Consider the following 19875-nt stretch of genomic DNA (forward strand, 5'->3'; position numbering starts at 1 on the left):
CAGTTCTCTGTGCTTTCCACACAGATGGTGGCCGCAGGAATCTGTGGTACAGATATAAAAAGTCTGGATAACAAAAAGCTTGCCCCGTTTTGCCCCATCATTATGGGCCATGAAGGAACCGGCATAGTTGAGAGTGTCGGAGAAGGAGTAAGCACGGTGAAAACAGGTAAGAAGCAACACCCGGCATCGAGGAATGGCAAGCTGTGGAACCACGGCAGAAAATCAGGTCAACGGCATCCCTTAAATGTGTCCTAACGAAGCAAACAAAAAGAAAGGTGAAACACTGCCCACTTCTCATTGGGGGAGTCACAACTGTCTCCAAATTACATGACAGTTGTGATGGGGGTTGGTTTTCACATTTGTATTTCGAAGAAAAATGCACCAAATCTAGAGTTAATGAGGAGGAAAAAATGACAAGGAATGAGTAAACTGGGGTGCACTGCTGAATAAATCGATCAGTGAAGTGAGGGCAGTGGCCCCAATTGTTTGGTTGGGTCTCTTGGGTCCCCTTGACCAACAACTTGAAGCAAGGTGTACGTTCACTGGCACTGGGAGTTTGATCGTCTGTGGCTCTGGAGGGAACACAGTCACCAGATGTTTGGAAACTCGATTTAAACGAGATGTACGTGGTGTGTACGTGTGCATAGATATGTGTATATGTATGTGTAAATGTGTGTATAGATATGTACTGTGTATGAAGATATATAGATACGTGTACAGATATGTAAATGTGTTTATATGTATGTATTTGTGTGTATAGTTATGTATAAATTGTATGTGTGCATGTTTAAATGTATGTATAGATATGCATAAATGTATGTATAGATATCTTTGTATGTATATGTGTGTAGATATCTATATATGTCTGTGTATAGATATGTATATATGTGTATGTATATACATATTTATTATATGTTTTAAGTTTATAAAATAAGGTTTCATTATGGCATTTTTCAAATAGTTTAGTGTTATTTATCCTTCCTCACTCTTCCTCCCTCTGTATTCTCTTATTTCCCCCTCCCAGTTTATTCCTCACCCCCATTTCCTCCCTTTCCTCCTTTAGAGCATCTTTGTCCTATGGCTTCCTCCCTAGAACGCCTCCTCTCTGCCTCCCCCTGGTTCCTTATGCTTTCCTGGTTTCTGAGCTTACTCCAGGATTTATACTCAAATCTAAAATATAAATTCACAAACATAAGAGAACACATGGTATTTGTCTTTCCGGGTTGCCTTACTGGTATATTATCCAGCTCCACCTATTTACCTGTAAATTTCATGAATTCGTTTTCTTTGCAGCTGGAAACAATACCATTGTGTATCAAGATCATGATTTTACCCCACTTTCATCACCCGAAGAGCATCCAGGCGCTTCCATCTTGTCACTGTTTTCAATAAATGACAGGGAATATGGCTGTGGGGTAGAACATTGAGTCCTTTGCTCTTAGGATGAAGAATAGTTTAGCTGGGTCATACAGTGAAAAAATTGAGTTTGTTTGTTTTTTTTTAATAATTCTCCATGATGATTTCATGAATGGCTGCAAATGCAGGGTGGATTCCAGCCTGCACTGCCCCCAGCAGTGACTAAGGGTTCCCCTCTCCCCACATCTTCACCGGCATTTGCTGCCAGTTGTTTCCTTGACCTGAAGCCATTCTGACTTGGGTAAGATGAAATCTCAAAGTGGTTTTAATTGGCATTTCCCTCATTTCTAAGGATGTTGAACAATATCTTAGCTATTTCTTGGCCATTTTCACTTCTTCTGAGAACCCTCTGTTCAGGTTATTAGACCATTTTTTCAATTGGGTTGTTTCCTTGATCCTTTGTTCTTTGTCTAATTCTGGATATTGACTTCATATCAAATACACAGCAGGCAAAAATTCTCTCCAGCTCTGGGCGTCCTCTTCACTCAGTTGACTGTTCCCTTTGTTGTACAGAGGCCTTTTGGTTTTATGAGGGCCCGCTTGTCAATTCTTGGCCTTAATTGCTGAGCAAATGAAGTCCTATTCAGAGTGTCCTTCCTTACACTGATATCTGGTAGAGCACTCACTATGTTTTCTTCTAGCAGTTTCAACATTTTAGACTTCACATTGAAGTCTTTGATCCATTTGGAGTCTTTTCTTTTTTCTTTTTTTTTAATGAGGAGTAATAGATATGGGTCTAATTTCAATCTTCTATATATGGACATCCAGTTTTCCCATCACTATATGTGGAAGCAGTTGTCTTTTCCCAGTGTAGATTTTTGCCAACTATCAGATGGCTATACGTCTACGCACTTAAGTTTGCGTCTTCTATTCTGATCCACTGACCCACCTGTCTGGTTTTGTGTGAGTATTATGGCTCTGTAATACAAGTTTACATACTGTGTGATCATTTATATAGCATTGTTCTTTTTGCTCAGGATTGCTTTGGCTATCCCGGGACTTCCATATAAATTTTGGAATTTTTTTTTTTTTTTGGTTCTTTCTGTGAAGAATGTTATGGGAATATTCATAGGGATCACACTGAATCTGTTTTCATTGTAGTTTTCAAGTTTTCATTGTAGAAGTCTTTGACCTCCTAAAACTAAAACCAAAATAGAAGAGCCTAAATTCTAACAAAGCTTTTAAATTAAAATGTACAATAAATTACTATAGTTGGCAGTAACAGACAATGAAGCAGTCAATAACTCACCCCAAGCAAGACACTGTGATTTTCTCCTCCTAATTTGAACATAGAGGTACAAAGAGCACTAAAAGAAATAGGAATATGTTTGCTCTCCATGACCACAAAGAGAGAGATGAAATACAACACAGAGCACAACTTGTGGTCAATCTTCCCCCAGTTCTGGGCCTCATTCTTTGAGCACTGTATGTAGCATGAATCTTAAAAGGTCTTATTAATAAAAATCAAACCTGAGCCAGGTATTGGGGTGAATGCTGGAAGATCAGAGAACCAGAACAAGCCACAGCTACCTCTCCTCACCAGTTCCTCAGCTGGTCCTGTTTCCTCAGACTGGAAGCCTCTGAGTCCTCATCCAGAATGAATCTCAGCGGAACTGCTGCTAGAAGCCTGAAAGCTTAACCAGCCAAAATGCTTCTAGTTTCTGGTCTTCACATCTTATATACCTTTCTGCTTTCTGCCATCACTCCCTGGGATTAAAGGCTCACTTCTTGGGATTAAAGGCGTGAGTCACCATGCCTGACTGTTTCCAATGTGGCCTTGAACTTACAGAGATCCATGTCTCCAGAAGGCTAGGATAAAAAGTGTGAGTGCCACCATTTTCTAGCCTCTGTATTCAGTGGCTGTTCCGTTCTCTGACCCCAGATAAGTTTATTAGGGTGCACAATATTTTGGGGAACAGAATACCACCACATTTCCTCTTTTTTGTCTAAAATTTAAAAAGCTTATAACTAATACAAGAAAAACTATCCAATAAGTATATACAATATATACAGTCAAGAGTTACATTAACAATGTCTAGTCCATTAACATTTGACAGATTCAGACAAAAAAAACTCCATTATATATATTAACAATGTCCAGTCCAGTAATGCTAGACTATATCTATTTTGACTCTAGCCCCACAGTGGAAGTTAATGCAGAGGACATAACATGTATCTTAGTTATGATTTCTAATGCTGTGAAGAGACACCATGACCACAGCAACTCTTATAAAGGAAAAACATTTAATTGGGGTGGCCTACATTTTCAGAGGTTTAGTCCATTATCATCTTGGTCTGACATGTGGCATGTAGGCAGACATGGGGCTGGAGAAGTAGCAATTGTCCTACATCTTGACTTGCAGGCGATAGAAAGTGGTCTGTCTCATTGGGCGTAAATGAAGCACATGAGATCTCAAAGCCCACCTCCACAGTGACACATATCCTCCAACAAAACCAAACCTATTCCAATAAGGCCACACCTCCTAATAGTGCCACTTCCTTTGGAGGCCATTTTGTTTCAAACCACCACAACGGCACGCGACTAAACTCTTTGCCTGGGTATTCCAAAAGTGCCATGCAAGGTGGGCAGATCTGGGGCCAGCTCCTAAGGATTCAGGGATAGCCTTGGACTGGACAGGATGCTGAAAATACGTTTGTGATCAAGCACAATTAAACAAATAGTTCTTCATTATCTCATCTTCTTCATGCTTTGCTGTTGACAACCTAAGAAATCAGACTACTCAACATTAACACCCTAATAAATTACTTTGCTTTTTAGGTGATAAAGTTATCATCTTATGTCTACCACAATGTGGAGAATGTAACACTTGCCTCAATTCCAAGAATAATATTTGTAAGGAAGTTAGGTAAGTCTTTATAACTATCTTTTTGAAAGTCTAATTCAGTTTCACTTGAAAAGATTCAAGCTTTTTAATACAACATAAAGTTTGTTTCCTTTCACCTATAAAAAGACTTTCAGGGACACATCTGACGTCTGAAGGCAACAGCAGAATTACCTGCAAAGGAAAGACAACGTATCAATATATTACTACGGGCACCTTCTCTGAATACATCGTCATAAAGGAGATCTCAGTCGCCAAGGTTGATGAAGATGCTCTTCTGGAGAAGGCATGCATAATTGGCTGTGGGTTTGCCACTGGCTTTGGCGCTGCCATCAACTCTGCCAAGGTGAGGGGCACTCACGTCCATTTTAAAATAGAATTAGTAGGATAAGGAGGTGAAACACCTCTCACATTGGGGTACCTGAAAAAATAAACAAACTTACTGCTAATCACTGCAAAGTTCATTAAACTATGTAATTGCCTCCCAATGAACTCCCTGCCATGCAGGAGTATAAGTATTCAGACTTTAAATTCAACATAATTATAATATGACTATATCTTTTCACATTCCAGTGTATTTAATTTAACAAGCAATGGTGAAAATTTTCATTGTTCTGCTGCTAAAAACTCATCAAGTTTACATTCTAATTTAATAGTATATTACTTAGTAGTAAATGTTTAAAAAGAAAGGGAGAGGGACTGAAGATGTACTTCAAGGACAGAACATATACCTAGTGTACACAAGGTCCTAGATTCAATCCAAGTACACCAAATGTCTTAGGGTTTCTATTGCTGTGAAGAAACACCATGACTATGGCAACTCTGATAGAGGAAAACATTTAATTGGGGTGGCTCCCTTATAGTTCAGAGGTTTAGTCCATTATCATCTAGGTGGGAAGCAAGGCAGCATGCAGGAAGATATGGTGCTAGAGAAGGAGCTGAGAGTTCTTATATCTCCACCCACAAGCAACAGGAAGTGGTCTGCCTCGCTGGGCATGGTCTGAGCATATATGAGGCCTCAGAGCCCACCTCCATAGTGACACACATCCTCCAACTAGAGCACACCTACTCCAACAAGGCCACACCTCCTAATAGTGCCACTCCCTTTGGGGGCCATTTTCTTTCAAACCACAACACCAAATGAATTTTTAAGGATATAAGAGAACCAATGGAGAGGTGATTATACTAGCCAGGGAATCTCATTCTGATTGAATGAGCTACAGTTAAATTCCTTCTCTTAGAATATCATTCTAGAGAGATTCAAGATGGCGGAGACAAGCAGACGCAGGTAGGCCTGTGGCAGCGGCCCGCGGAGGTAGATGGGTCCAGCGGCAGCGGCCGACAGGGACATTTAGGCCCGGCGGCAGCTGGCAGAGACATTCAGACCCAGCGGCAGTCCACAGAGGTGGACAGGCCCTGCGGCGGAGATAAGCAGACAGAGGTGGACGGGCCCGGTGGCGGCGGCCGACAGAGACATTCAGGCCCGGCAGCGGCGGCCCACAGAAGTAGACAGGCCACTGGGCAGAAACGGGCGGACGCAGGTGGGTCCGCGGCGGCTACTCGCGAAGGTGGAAGGGCCCGGTGGCAGCAGCCGACAGGGACATACAGGCCCAGTGGCAACCGGCAGAGACATACAGGCCTGGTGGCAGTTCGCAGAGGTGGATGGGCCCGGCAGCAGTGACGGGCAGGGGTAGGTAGGCCCGCGGTGGCAGCCGGCAGAGACATACAGGCCCGTTGGCCGCCCACAGAGGCAGACAGACCCAGCGGTACCTGACAGGGACATACAGGCCCTGCGGCGGAGACAAGTGGACTCAGGTGGGCCTGTGGCGGCGGGCCACAGGGGTGGACAAGCCCAGGGACGGAGAGGGGCGGACGCAGCTTGGAACGGGGATGCCCCTAGCCCCAACACCTGGGGAAGAGGTTATCTCCGTGGGTCGGAACCAGGGCGAGTCTGGGCACTCCATTTGGGGACAACCCAGGGCCCAACTGCTGATCCTGTGAAACCCAACAACTTGGAGGTGTTGGTGAGACTACCCTGCTCAGCTGAAACCCATCTGGGAGAGGATTCAGATGCCTACAGTTTGAAGTCTGAAGAAACAAGATCAGCTGAGGAGTTGACAAACGAACAAAACGTGACCTGGGAACACAGAAGAAGGCGCTATCCAGCCACTAAACCAGATCACCAGAATCATAAGTATATAATTCACCGACTGAAATCAGCTGTCCCTGAAGAAACAGCCCAATAGCACCAATTTAACCAAGAACCCCTACTAAACCAAGACTAAAAATTAGAACAAGAGAGGCACTCTCAGACACAGACACCACCTGCACCGCACAGAGGAAAATATGAGTAGACGCCAGTGCAAAAATACAGGCAACAACATAAAGACCTATATGGCAACATCAGAACCTAGTGATTCTACACCTGCAAGACCTAAACATACCATGACAGAAGAAACAGAAGAGATCAACCCTAAAAATGACTTTAAGAAGATGATAGAGGCCCTTAAAGAAGAAATAAAACATTCCCTCAATGAGGAAATAAAAACTTTCCTTAAAGAGGAAATGAAAAACTACCTTAAAGAGGAAATAAAAACTTTCCTTAAAGAGGAAATGAAACACTCTCTTAAAGAGGAAATAAGAACTTCCCTTAAAGAGGAAATGAAAAACTCCATTAAAGAGGAAATAAAAAACTCCCTTAAAGAAATGGAAGAAAAAACGAACAAAAAATGGGAAGAAATCAAATCAAGCCAAGAAAAAGCAATTAAACAGATGAAAGAAACATTCCAAGATCTGAAAAATGAATTTGAGACAATAAAGAAAACACATGCTGAGGGAATGCTGGAAATAGAAATCCTGACAAAACGAACAGGAACTATAGAAACAAGCATAACCAACCGATTGCAAGAGATGGAACAGAGAATCTCTGACACTGAAGACATGATAGAGAAAATAGATTCGTCAGTCAAAGAAAATACTAAAGATAAAAAAGTTGTAACACAAAACGTCCAGGAAATTTGGGACACCATGAAAAGACCAAACCTAAGAATAATAGGGATAGAAGAAGGAGAAGAATACCAACTCAAAGGCACAGAAAATATATTCAACAAAATCATAGAAGAAAACTTCCCTAACCTAAAGAAAGAAATACCTATGAAGATACAAGAAGCTTATAGAACACCGAATAGGCTGGATCCAAAAAAAAAGTCCCCTCGCCACATAATAATCAAAACACTAAACACACAAAACAAAGAAAAAATATTAAGAGCCGCAAAGGAAAAAGACCAAGTAACATATAAAGGTAAACCCATCAGAATAACACCAGACTACTCAATAGAGACTATGAAAGCGAGAAGATCATGGACAAATCTCATGCAGACACTAAGAGACCACGGATGCCAACCCAGACTATTATACCCAGCAAAACTCTTAATCACCATAGGCGGAATAAACAAAATATTCCAGGATAAAACCAGATTTAATCAATACCTGTCTACAAACCCAGCCCTACAGAAAGCACTAGAAGGGAAAATTCAACCCAAAGAAGCTAAACACATCCATGAAAAATCAAGCAATAGATAATCCTACACCAACATACACCACAGAAGAAACAAGCTGGCATAGCTATCCTAATATCTAGAGAAAAAGGATGTTTCAAAAGAGAAGAAGTCTTGTGGCAATGCCTCAGTGGTCCAGGTAACTACCAGAACTCAGAAAAGTTGGTTGAACTTGGGATTGACTGGGAGGCCAAAGATTTTAAAAGCAGAAGATTCTCTCAAGACATAAGTTGTGTGATAATAGTGTAGTTTGTGTGTGTGTGTGAATGAGAATTTGTAAATGTTGAATTCTAGGCTTCAACAATCATTGTCAGTGCAGATTAAGCTGCAAGTATTTATGTTCTAAAACTTAAATTATAAAGCTAGTTACGTCTTTCTAACAACTAGTTTTAATGTTTATGAGCATATTTTACCTACATTACCTTTTCAGGATGTTGAGAAAGATGCATCACAAGCACAGGCTGGAGGCTGGGGGCTAGATGGTTTTGAAGAAGAGGTCTTGGTGGACTCTTTCATAGAGCAAAGGGAAGCAATGCCTTCTGGGAAATGAGCTAAGTTTTAATCTAGTCTTTAAGATTAGAAGTCAAAAACAAAAATATTAAGGAAAGGAAAACTTAATTGATCTTTGAAGTATTGTTATGTGGAATTGAGTGGGACTTTTGAGGCCTTTCTTCCAGAAAACAAGGACTTGGTTGTCAGGCCTATATTAGGCCTAAACCTTGGTGCCATGTAGTTGTACTTAAATCATTTCAATGGAAAGTGTCTTAGTGATTGGATCTTCTAGTGCAGTTTGGAGTTCTTCCATTTGAAAAATGTGATATTTACATGGGATTGTTTGAATCTTGTTTTCTAGTCCCTCCCCATCACCACCCTCATAATCTGAAGGTAGATTTTTCTCTTGATAAAGGAACAAAAAAGGTGAACATCTTGTTTGTAAATAGGTATCTAGTAACTAGTGGTAAACTTGAAATGGTAGAATTCTTTAAAGCCTAATTCTAGGTAATTTTAAGAAAATGTATCTTAATTATTTTTGAACCTGTATTCACCTTGTTTTTTTCAAATATCTTAAGTTATATTTTCTTTTTCAGAGCTGCTTCTTATTTGGGGCTACTTTTTTTTTTTTTAATTGGGGTGTAATTCATAAAAGGGTATATTGTTTTGATGAGACTTTTTACAACTATGGCTGGATGTCTTTCTTTAGTCTTCCAAGAAGGGCCATTTTACTTTTTTAGAGTTACTTTTTAAAGTCATGAGGTCAACAACTTGGACTACTATGCATGTAAGCGCTAATGCAAATTAAAGCCCAAGTTGACCTCCAGCAGCAGTTCATTCTATGTTGACAATGAGAGAACACTTTGCCTGTTAGGATACTGTTACTCGTGGACTAAAATGCTGAAAAAACCCCTCCCCCTATTTTGTTTTTTGCAAAAATCAAGGTATATTCTAGGGTTTCCTGGTTGACCTCAACAGATAAACTGAGATGATAGTCTTAGATCAGAAATGATCTGAATGTAGATTTACAGTCTACATGTACAGCTGGCTAAGTGAGATCGCTTTCACAGTTCTGCATGTATCCCATCGGCTCCCCATTAGTCACTGAACTCTTAAAACTGGTATTGTAACATTATTACAATGTTTTGCACCAATTTTATAAACTTTACAGTACAATATGTGTTCCTTTTCTGAGGCAAACCAAAGGTATATTTCTCAAGGTTCTGCTGCTATCAGCAGCGTTGATGGAGGATTTTTTATACATTTGTAATAGATAGGAATAAACCAGAAAAAAAGAAGAAAAAAAAAGTGGTGGAGGAAAAGGTGAACACTGCAAGAATACTCAAAAGGGCTGAGAGTTGCAAACGCCAAGAATGGCTTTGCATAGTAAATGGAATAGAACAGCTCTGAACTATAGCTTACTTTTCCTGGTTTGGTCTGACAGAATGATTGAATGCTTTTGTACAAAAATCAGAGCCTTAAAAACAAGGATTTGGTGAGATTGTAAAATGGTGTGCCACTTTGGCAAAACAGTTTGGTGGTTGGTCAAAATGCAAAACATTGTTACTCTGTTACTCAACAATTCTACCCTTAGGAATATATCCTCAAACTACTGAAAATGTGCACCTATGAAACATGTACATGAAGGTTTACAACAGTGTGTTGCTAATAGTAAAAAAGTTAAAACAACTCAAATAGCTATCAAATACTGGAGAGAAATAAAATGTGGCTTATTCATACAATAGAATATTATTAAGACATAAAAATGAATGAGAAACTGACAGATTAAATGACTTTGGTGAACCTTCATAATTTCATTTGTAGATCTTTCCATTTCTAATTTATAAATACATTTGGGGTTATAAATTATAAATGTACTGCCTCCTGTCAACATTGTATACTTCTATTTGATGATTTCTGTGTCAAACATTATATGGAAATGTTTCCAAGTATTTTCTGTATTAACTGTGAATGAATAGAACAAAATAAATTGCCTGTGATGGGAAAAAAAAAAAGAATATCATTCTAAACATCCCATTTCAATTCTATAAGGGGCCTGTGATATTTAAGTCTTTGCATTGTCCACTGTCCTTTAGTCTCAAGGCTACACACAAAGATGGGATATGTCTTAGTCAGCTTTGTGTCATTGTGACAAAATACCTATGATAATCACATTGCAAAGAAGGAAAGTTTGTTTTGGCTCATTGCCTCAGAGATTTTAGTCTGTGGGGTGGTCTTGGGGGCAACCTTGGGGCAGAAAGTCATGGCAGGGAATGTAGAGTGGGACAAAACTGACCATCTCATGGTATCCAGGATCAGAAAAATTATAAATAGGAAACAAAAACAAAGGAGAGCTGGTGCCGTAAAATCCCCTTAGGGCATATGCCCATGATGTTTTCCTTCCATTGGACTCCTTCAGAAGGTTCTGCTACTTAAGATGCCAAGGGCTGAGGAGTAGGCCATTATTACATGTGTCTTTAGAGCATGTTCAAAATGCAAACTATATCAGGTTGGAAGATATTCAATTAGGTGCCACACTGCATCACATAACATTTCTTGAGTAAACAATAGGAAACAGAACAATTCTGAGAACACATGAGAAATCACACAGTTTCTCTCAGGCTAGAGATATCTTGCTGACCGGGCATGGTGAGTAACCATGGCAACTCTGGGCTGTCAGCCAAGTTCCCTGATGTGTAGTCCATAAAGCAAGGAGGGAGGCATGTAGCATTGGAGTACTCTGCACGTTTTGAAAGGACAATGACATTAAAAGTGTCCTGGGACCTAAACATAAACAGTTAGTTGGCTAAACCTTGAGTCCTGCATTATACAAGTGATGCTAGAAGTATGTGCAGAGAGTCAATAGCTGAGAGAATCTGTGCAGGAAGTTATGTCTTTAATTTGTCAGCCAGACTTTTTCAAGTGAAGAGCTGGCACTAAAGTTGCTTCATACCTGAAGCAACTTGGTTGAACAACCAGACACTTGGGAATCTGTCCTTGTGCAATTTATTTGCAGGGACAACTAGTCTGCTTTGAATTTGCTCTGAGGTCTTTAAATCAGCTAATAGTGTAAAAAGCTGAGAATATTGTTATTTTCCTACATCAGCCTGAGCTATAAAAAATAGTCAGTCTAGTATTATTTCTATTCATCAAAATTATACAGCTTAAGAAGAAATCATCTTTCTGACTATCTACAGATAAATTTGCCCAAAAAGTGTAAACCACACCACCAATGGGCTGTGGAGAGAATCCCACAGCGGTTCTTTTAGGAGGAAACTGTGGCAGCACATGAGGAAGTTACAGACAGAAACCATCGGTGTCCACAGCCAGTGACCCCCAGCCTTTGCCTAGTGGGGCTCCCCAACAGAGAGTTGATTCTTCTGGTGGGTCGCACTGTTGAATATTAGTTGTCATCTGCTGTATATTCGATGGCCTCCAGCAAAATTTCGTTACATTACTTTCATTCATGCTGATTCCATCCTGGGACTTGAAATTCTCTCCTTGTAGGTAGGTTTTTGTTCCTGCAGTAAAAGTATCACACACCAAGAAACAGTCTGAGAAACTAAAATTCTCTAGATGTATTTTATCTAAAAATGTCCTTTCCTTCAGTAAGGACACAGAAGGCTGGGGAACAGCTCACTGGTAGAAGCTTCCTTCTTAGCATGAGACTTGGTATCACTATTTACCATAGAGGGGAACGTTCATGTTCCTGTCTGCCTTTGTGTTCAGGTGTCTCCAGGCTCCACCTGTGCTGTGTTTGGCCTTGGAGGTGTTGGTCTGTCTGTCATCATGGGCTGTAAAGCAGCAGGAGCAGCCAGGATCATCGCTGTGGACACCAACAAAGACAAGTTTGCAAAGGCCAAGACAGTGGGTGCCACTGAGTGCATAGACCCACAAGACTTTGAGAAACCCATTCAACAAGTCTTATTTGATATGATGAATGATGGAGCAGACTTCACCTTTGAGGTCACTGGAAACCCAGAAACAGTGGTATGTGATCTTTGGAAGTGAAAATTACCAGTATATTATATCAGTTGTTGTTTAATATTTTAATTGAATGAATATCTTACAAATCCTTCTTCATTCCTCTATTTAATTTTCCTTGTGGTCCATGTCATGCCCACTAGAACATTCTGTTTATTTACTTTCCGACTGAACCTACAACTCTGCTATTGAATTTGTTTATCCCTCTATTCCAAAATTATTTTCCTTCAATTAAGCATAAAGAACCACCAGACAGAGATTACACAACCACAGGTAGCCTGAGATGACTATGATTTTCAAGCCAGAACACTTAAGTGAAAGCACCACTAAACTGTCCTAGAAAACAATGAGCTTTTTTACTTTTGATAAAAGTCTTTCATGTTAGATGTGAGCTTCTGAACCAAGAAAAGCATTTCCTCATTTGATTAAATGGGTCATTTCAAAAAAATGAAGAAAAAAGAGTAGGGATTTTTCTGCCTGAACATGGTTAACATATGGAGATAAACATGAAAGGCAGTCACACCAGACTATGAGGAAAGCTTTCTTTTGCTCTTGAAGGAATGATGCATTATTGTTCCATGGATCCATTTCCAGGAAGTTACATAGAAAGCAAAGAGGAGTCCCTTCAAACCCGGGTCTTTTCCCCAGAATTCAAAATTTCTTACAGTTCACCACAATCTGAGGAACCATACAGCAAAACCTTTATCCCAGTCTTGTTCTGAGAAATGGCCTTTGAAAATGACTAATGGGAAGGTTGTGGGTGGTCACTTTATTAGCATGTCATATTATACAAACATCTGACTGTCCCTTTTGAAACCTAAAAGGAAAACATTAACTCAAAACAACTGCCCACATCATAAGTCTTACAAAAACTGTTGTTATCTTTATTACCACAATGGTCTATAATGATCTTCATCTTTATTCAATTTGTTGAATCCTAAAATACCAAGCACTATTCTAAACAAAAACAATATCTTACCTATGTTATAGAACATCTTCATAATACTGATGCTATTTCAAAGAGAACAAGGAAAATCAGAAAGGAAGTCATAGGTCATTAAGCAGTCAAGCTGAATAAGAGTGGGTCCAACTCTGAAGTAGGTGGTTTTATCCTTTTTCTGTCTTACATTGCTTTACAACAGGAAACTGCCCTGGCCTCCTGCCACAAGGATCATGGAGTCTGTGTGATTGTTGGATCATTAGCATCTTGGATTCAGCTCAACATCAATAGTCATTTGTTCTTCTCGGGACGTACTCTAAAAGGGTCAGTTTTAGGAGGTATGTACAGAAGAAACTGAATACTAAAAATGAGGAGCTAGCAGGAGGAAATAGAAAAGCGGGTCAGAAGTGCCTGAGAAAAAACATCAGTCAATTCTAGATTATACTTCTTGTTTCAATATTTAAAACTCAAGTTAAGAAGTAGATATTAGCTATGTCCTCTGTCTCTTCATAAGCTTTATTTCATGCAAGGAGAGGAAAAAAGAAAGAGATGAGATTTTGTTTTTTGAATTGTAAAACAAACAACACAACACTCTAGGTGCTGGGGATGTAGCTCAGTGACACAATGTTCGTGTCAATTGCTGAAGTCCTAGGTTCAAAACTACCCAAACTTCAACAGTATTGAAACCACCTGTACCCCAGCTAGATTATATAAATGTCCACTGCGATTCTTTCAGGTATATGCTCAACTATTAGTAGTCATTATCAAAGCAGTATAATAATCTTATCCTAGATGGATGAGCTGCCAATATGCCAACTCAACAGTATTAAAAATGATGGATTCATAATTTTCAAGGAATATTACCAGAGGGGGGAGGTACTTTAATAATAAGAAAATGCAAATTCTCTTATCCAGAGAAATAAATCATTTCATGGAATCCTTTAGTTTCCATTACTTAAAACATAAAGACTTTAGAAGACTTTTATTTAAAGTAGGAAATAAATGAAATTATGTATTCCTGCATAGGATCTGGGCTCATCTGCAAACAACCTAATGGGTTTTTTGTTGTTGTTGTTGTTGTTTGTTTAAGATTTTAATGTCTGTTTACTTTAATGTATATTGGTGTTTTGCCTGCATGTAAGTCTGTGTACCACTTGGGGGCCTGGTGCCCATAGAGGACAGAAAAGAACATCCAGTCCTCTGAAACTAGAGTCATAGACAGTTGTGAGCCATCCTATGAGTGCTGGAAATCAAACCTGGGTCCTCTGAAAGAGCAGCTAGTGCCCTTAACTGCTGAGCCATCTCTCCAGACCACAGTTTGATTTTTAAGAAGACTCTAGGTGGTATGAGTTCTTGAACAAAAACATGAAATTAGGAGTTTTCTGAGCACTGGGAACTGTGATCTCCAAGTTAACAGTGGCAATGAATTGTCAGGCATTTGGAGTGTTAGCCACTTCATTTGTACAGTGAGCAAAAAGACCTATGGGGGGCGGGGAGGAGTCCTAATTCAGCTGAACACTTTAGCTGTTCAGTTCCTCTACTTGGATCACTGGATAAACACCACCGCTGCTTCCCCATGTTGTATTTATTATGATGGTGTTCATTCCAAATGCATGTGTCCAACTAAGCTTTGTAACATAAGATCACGTTATCTTGAACAACCCTTATAAAGAGCCAATTTTTTTAAGCACTTAAACATTCATTCAACAATCATTAATGAAGTGAATTCCCCCTATAGAGAGTATAGTCCTCTGGTTTTACAGCTTCCAATCAAGGGTGTTACTAATGTTGGGGAGACAGATCGCCTAACCTCCTACAGTGTGTACAGGGAAGAACTTCCCCTATTCAAAATTCAATTAGTGCCCTCGCTGAGAAACAACACAGCCTTTCTTTGTTTTTCGAAAAACACTGCCTAATTTTGTCTATGTACCCAGGACCTTCCTTCTTTATTCATTTCACTTTATTTTATATTTTATCAAGTGTGTGTGTGTGTGTGTGTGTGTGTGTGTGTGTGGTGTGTGTGTGTGTGTGTGTGTGTGTGTGTGTGTGTGTGTGTGTGTGTAAGAGGTGTGTAAGCACCTCAGTGCTTATGTGGAGGTCAACAGTCAAGTTTGTGAAGTAAGTTCTTCAGACCACCTTTCAAGACTTCCAGGGATCCAACTCAGTTCTCCAGGCTTTCCCCACAAGGACTTCCTCCCGCTGAACCACCTCCCAGCCAGTGCCTTTCTTAGTGTTCTCCCACTGAAGTAATAGATAACAACAATGGTTTTTACATACATACCAAAATGCTTCAGTAGATCACCAATAAAAACAAAAGAAAAATAGACGAGACTCATAGGCTGCAACAGATAACACTAGTTAGAATTTGGGGTTACATACAGAATAATTAACTTTTAAAATACATCTGTTGGAAGAGTTTGGGGCAGTTTTGAGAGTGGGTTGAAAGGCTAGAGAGGCCGACATTAATTGGAATGAAGGAAAGCAAGCATGAGGATCACAAAGACAGCCCAGCAGTTATGAGCATGTATGTTGTGCCAAGGACCAGAGTTCCTAGTATCCATATGCCTTATGCCCATGGAGGCCAGGAGAGAATGTCAGCTCTCCTGGAACTAGAGTGACAGACAGTGGTTAGCTGCCATGTGGGTGGATGGACCGGTGCCCATGTTCTCTGAAAGAGCATCCAATGCTCTTAACTACTGAGTCACCTCTCCAGTCATATCTATTTTTTTCTTAAAAAAAAAAAAATCAAGCAGCTGACCAAGTCCTATGACACAGTTACGAGCAGAGGGCACTAAGCAGGGTACAGGAGATCACACCCTGCAGCTACAGCATGCTCACCTCTTCCACACAGGAGGCCAGAAAACTCTGGTTGTGACTCATTGACCAAGGTACTTAGCACAGTGTGAAATATATACACTTTTGAAAACTCACGAGAATAGAGAAAATACAATTGCAAGGCTAATGTTGCTTAAGTTGACCCCAGAGGACACGTTTTAGTAATTCATACACATTAATTTTCTTATTTGGCTTGTTCATGAAGCTGCATGTCAACACACACACACACACACACACACACACACACACACACACACACACACACACACTTCTATGCTTTTAGAGTGTGTAGTGCTGAAGAGCAAACCTAGAGCCTCATGCCTCAGCCACATGTTCTCCCAACTGAACTACTTCCCAGCCCCTATTTCTAACCTTTTAATTCATTAATCATCCCAGGACTGTGGCCTTCATTATACATTAGGTTTGAATTCACCGATCTACAGACACTACAACCTAGCACTGGGAACATCACAAAATTTACTTTCTATTGGCTTTGAATTATGCCCTCTGTGTCAGAGGCATCAGAGGTCTCTGGAAGAGCACAACCCTAGGTGTGGTCTGTATGGTTGGAACAGCACTCATCCTGATGGAGCAATTGATGGAACAGCAAAACAACTCTAGCAGTTTGACATGGCCAATCTTTCTTCCTGTCATCCTTCCTATCTTCCTTCCTTTCTTTTTTCCCTAATCTCTTTTTTATGATTTGAGAATTTCAAATATGCATATATAGTATTGTCAAATCCACACATGGCCTCATCCCCCACATGACGTTTCTTTTATACTGAAATCTCATGGGTAGAGTCTTTCATAAGTCTGTGTTCTTTTGTGTATTTCCAGGCTGGAAAACCAAGGAGGAAATCCCTAAGCTGGTTTCTGACTATACGGCAAAGAAGTTTAACCTAGATCCACTGATTACCCACACCCTGACTCTCGATAAGGTCAATGAAGCAATTCAGCTCATGAAAAACGGGCAATGGTAAAAGTCGATTTTAATCTGTGTGTGGGGGGGGGTGAGGACAGACAGCTTGTCACTGCTACAATTGCTGCACAAAGAATCTCTGAGGAGCTCAGAGCCTCCCCTGCCCTCTGAATGTGGCTTTATTGCTGACGTATAAAATACATGATCCTGCAAGTATTAAGGTAGTAAATATCTTAGCATTATTTTTATACAACACAGAACTAAAGGTGTCATCCCATGAAGTTATGGTCCAACTTTAGGAACATAGTTTACAGAGCTGAAGAAAACAGCTTACAGAGCTCTGCAGGTAAAAAGCACTTGCCACAAGGTGAACATCTAATCCCCAGCAGTCACTTAAAGATGGAAGGAGAGAACTGACTCCACAAGGCTGTCCTCTGACTTCCTTATGCACACCTTAGCTCACGTCTACCCTCCACTCCTCCCCAGAATAATAGAATAGAACAGGACAAGAAAAATTGAGTTCATTTTACAAAGAGGCCATTGTCATTGTTTTATTTCTGTGTGGGGGTTTTCTATAAGATTCCTAATTCTGACACCTCTTTAATCTCCCCAGTAGAAACTAACCATAAATGACATCAGCATTTGTCTTCATTAAAGTTTCTATTGCTGCAACGAAATATCATTGGGGAGGAAAAGTTTAATTGGCTTACACTTCCACATTGCTGTTTATCACTAAAGGAAGTCAGGACAGGAACTCAAACAGGGTAGGAACCTGGAGGCAGGAGCTGATGCAACGGCCACGGAGGAGTGCATGCTCCCCATGGCTAGCTCAGCCTGCTTCCTACAGAACCCAGGACCACCAGCCCAAGGATGGCACCACCCATCAATGGCTGGGCCCTCCCCCATTGATCACTAACTGAGAAAATGCCTTACAGCTAGATCTCATGGAGGCATTTCCTCAGCTGAGGCTCCTCCCTCTCTGATGACTCTAGCTTGTGTCACATTGACACAGAAAAGCAGCCAGGATAGCACGTCTCACAGTTGAAGCCTCCTTACCTATTTTATTACCCTGAGAACTGCATGTTACTTTGTTCAGTTTCCTCAAAGCTTGTAAGTCAGCCCATTTTTTTATCCAACCTCAAAGGAAAAAACATGAGAAGAAACATGAGAAACACAGACCCCAAAAGTCTAAAACAGGAGAATTTGAATCTAAAATACATGTTGCTTTGGAAATTCCTTAATGTTTTGTTTTTCTTCTTTTTCCTTTCTATAGTATCCGCTGTGTCCTGTTACCTTAGTTACAAGAGCTGCAGTATTTCATCGCTAACTTGGATTCTCTATACTATTGTGATTTAGAAGAATCAGTCACACAACGCTTTTCTGTTTTCTTGTCTTTGACTCACTCAGAAACAACCTTGTGTCAGGCTTCTCACCTGACCACACCATCAAAGTTATTCTCACATGACCCAGTGCCAGCAGGACCAGCCTCCCTTTCACAGCTATGTGAACGTTGATTTGAACCACCCAACGGTACACTCTGCAGATGAAGGCACACCAAGATGCTCCATTGGCACAGCTGTCTTTACGTCCGGACCCACGTGTCCTCACCCACTGGATCCTTCCCACACTGTATGGATCTGCACATGAAGCTCTGTGTATTGTCCAAGAATCAGAACTCCCACCAGAGAAGCTACTGGAGCTGATAAACAACTTAGCAAACTTTCAGGTCACAAAACCAACACACAACAATCAATAGTGTGGGTACATAGCAATGGCAAGTTATCTGATATCGAAATCAAGGAAACAATCTCACAGAGTGAGATTGATCTTACAAATAAATTAGTAACTAGGAACAAATTTAACCAAAGGTGAAAGATCTCTATAATAAAACTGTGAAACATTGCAGAATATAGTGGCGTGCTTCTTTAAATCTAAGTGCCTTGGTAGCCAGGAAGGGCCAACCTATGTGAGTTCAGGGCTAGATTGCTCACACAGCAAGTTCTATATAGCTTGAGCATGATATAATCAAGTCTCAAATATATACATATTTGAATATATACAAAAAATGAAACAACATTCTTTGTTCATGAATTAGAAGAATGTTGTTTAAATGTCTATACTACCCACAGGGAGCCACAGGAATCATGGGTGATTAAATCAGAGGGCTATGTTGAGCCCTTCATGGGCCCTGGGAAAGCTGGCCCTGTCCCTCAATGGACACTGCAGCAGAGAGCTGTCCCCAACCCCGATGTGAGAGCTATCCCCCCTTCCACGCACCTTGCACTTGGGAGAGATGGCCCCATCCTGTAGCTGGAATTATTCCTGTGTCCCACCTGGTCCTGCAGCCCCTCGAACCCAATTAAACACACAGAGGCTTATATTACTTACAAACTGTATGGTCTATGGCAGGCTTCTCGCTACCTAGCTCTTATATCTTAAATTAACCCATTTCTATAAACCTATACTTTGCCACATGGCTTGTGGCTTACCAATCCCTTTACATCTTGCTTCTCCTGGCAGCGGCTCACAGCATCTGCCTTGCCTCTCCTTTCTCTTCCTTTTTATCTGTTTGGATTTCCTGCCTGCCTCTAAGCTGCCTTGCCATAGGCCAAACAGCTTGTAAGTAATATAAGCCTCTGTGTGTTTAATTGGGTTCGAGTGGCTGCAGGACTGGGTGGGACACAGGAAAACTTCCAGCTACAAATGGCACCCAGCATGGGACACCAATTGTAGACGAATTTCTAAACAGTCTTATTAAATAAGAAACACAGAGCCAAATACAGGGGTGAAAGCCATAGAAATCAGAGAAATAGGAATAGTCACTTGCTAACTTTAGCTCACCATGCCGTTGTAGCTTCCCAAGAAAACCAGCTTCTTCCTGCCTAACCT

The 19875-nt window shown here is 40.5% G+C and overlaps 1 protein-coding gene and 1 long non-coding RNA gene across 4 annotated transcripts in view; one reads left to right on the forward strand and one right to left on the reverse strand.

Annotated features, from left to right (window-relative positions):
- Positions 1 to 18894, forward strand: part of LOC102917683 (alcohol dehydrogenase 6) — a 30941-nt gene extending 12047 nt beyond the window's left edge. For both annotated transcript variants that reach the window (XM_042280001.2, XM_042280002.2), the window contains exons 4-10: positions 25 to 166; positions 4196 to 4283; positions 4389 to 4605; positions 12038 to 12298; positions 13435 to 13570; positions 16905 to 17043; positions 18260 to 18894. In XM_042280001.2, coding sequence (XP_042135935.1) covers positions 25 to 166; positions 4196 to 4283; positions 4389 to 4605; positions 12038 to 12298; positions 13435 to 13570; positions 16905 to 17043; positions 18260 to 18284 — 1008 coding nt within the window. In that variant the 3' untranslated portion in view covers positions 18285 to 18894. The remainder of the gene's footprint in view (positions 1 to 24; positions 167 to 4195; positions 4284 to 4388; positions 4606 to 12037; positions 12299 to 13434; positions 13571 to 16904; positions 17044 to 18259) is intronic.
- LOC121830349 (uncharacterized) overlaps positions 1 to 19875 on the reverse strand; it is a 96189-nt gene that overhangs the window by 55593 nt on the left and 20721 nt on the right. The window lies entirely within an intron of this gene.

Source organism: Peromyscus maniculatus, chromosome 6 (genome assembly GCF_049852395.1).
Source record: "Peromyscus maniculatus bairdii isolate BWxNUB_F1_BW_parent chromosome 6, HU_Pman_BW_mat_3.1, whole genome shotgun sequence".
In the NCBI taxonomy this organism is placed as follows: domain Eukaryota; kingdom Metazoa; phylum Chordata; class Mammalia; order Rodentia; family Cricetidae; genus Peromyscus; species Peromyscus maniculatus.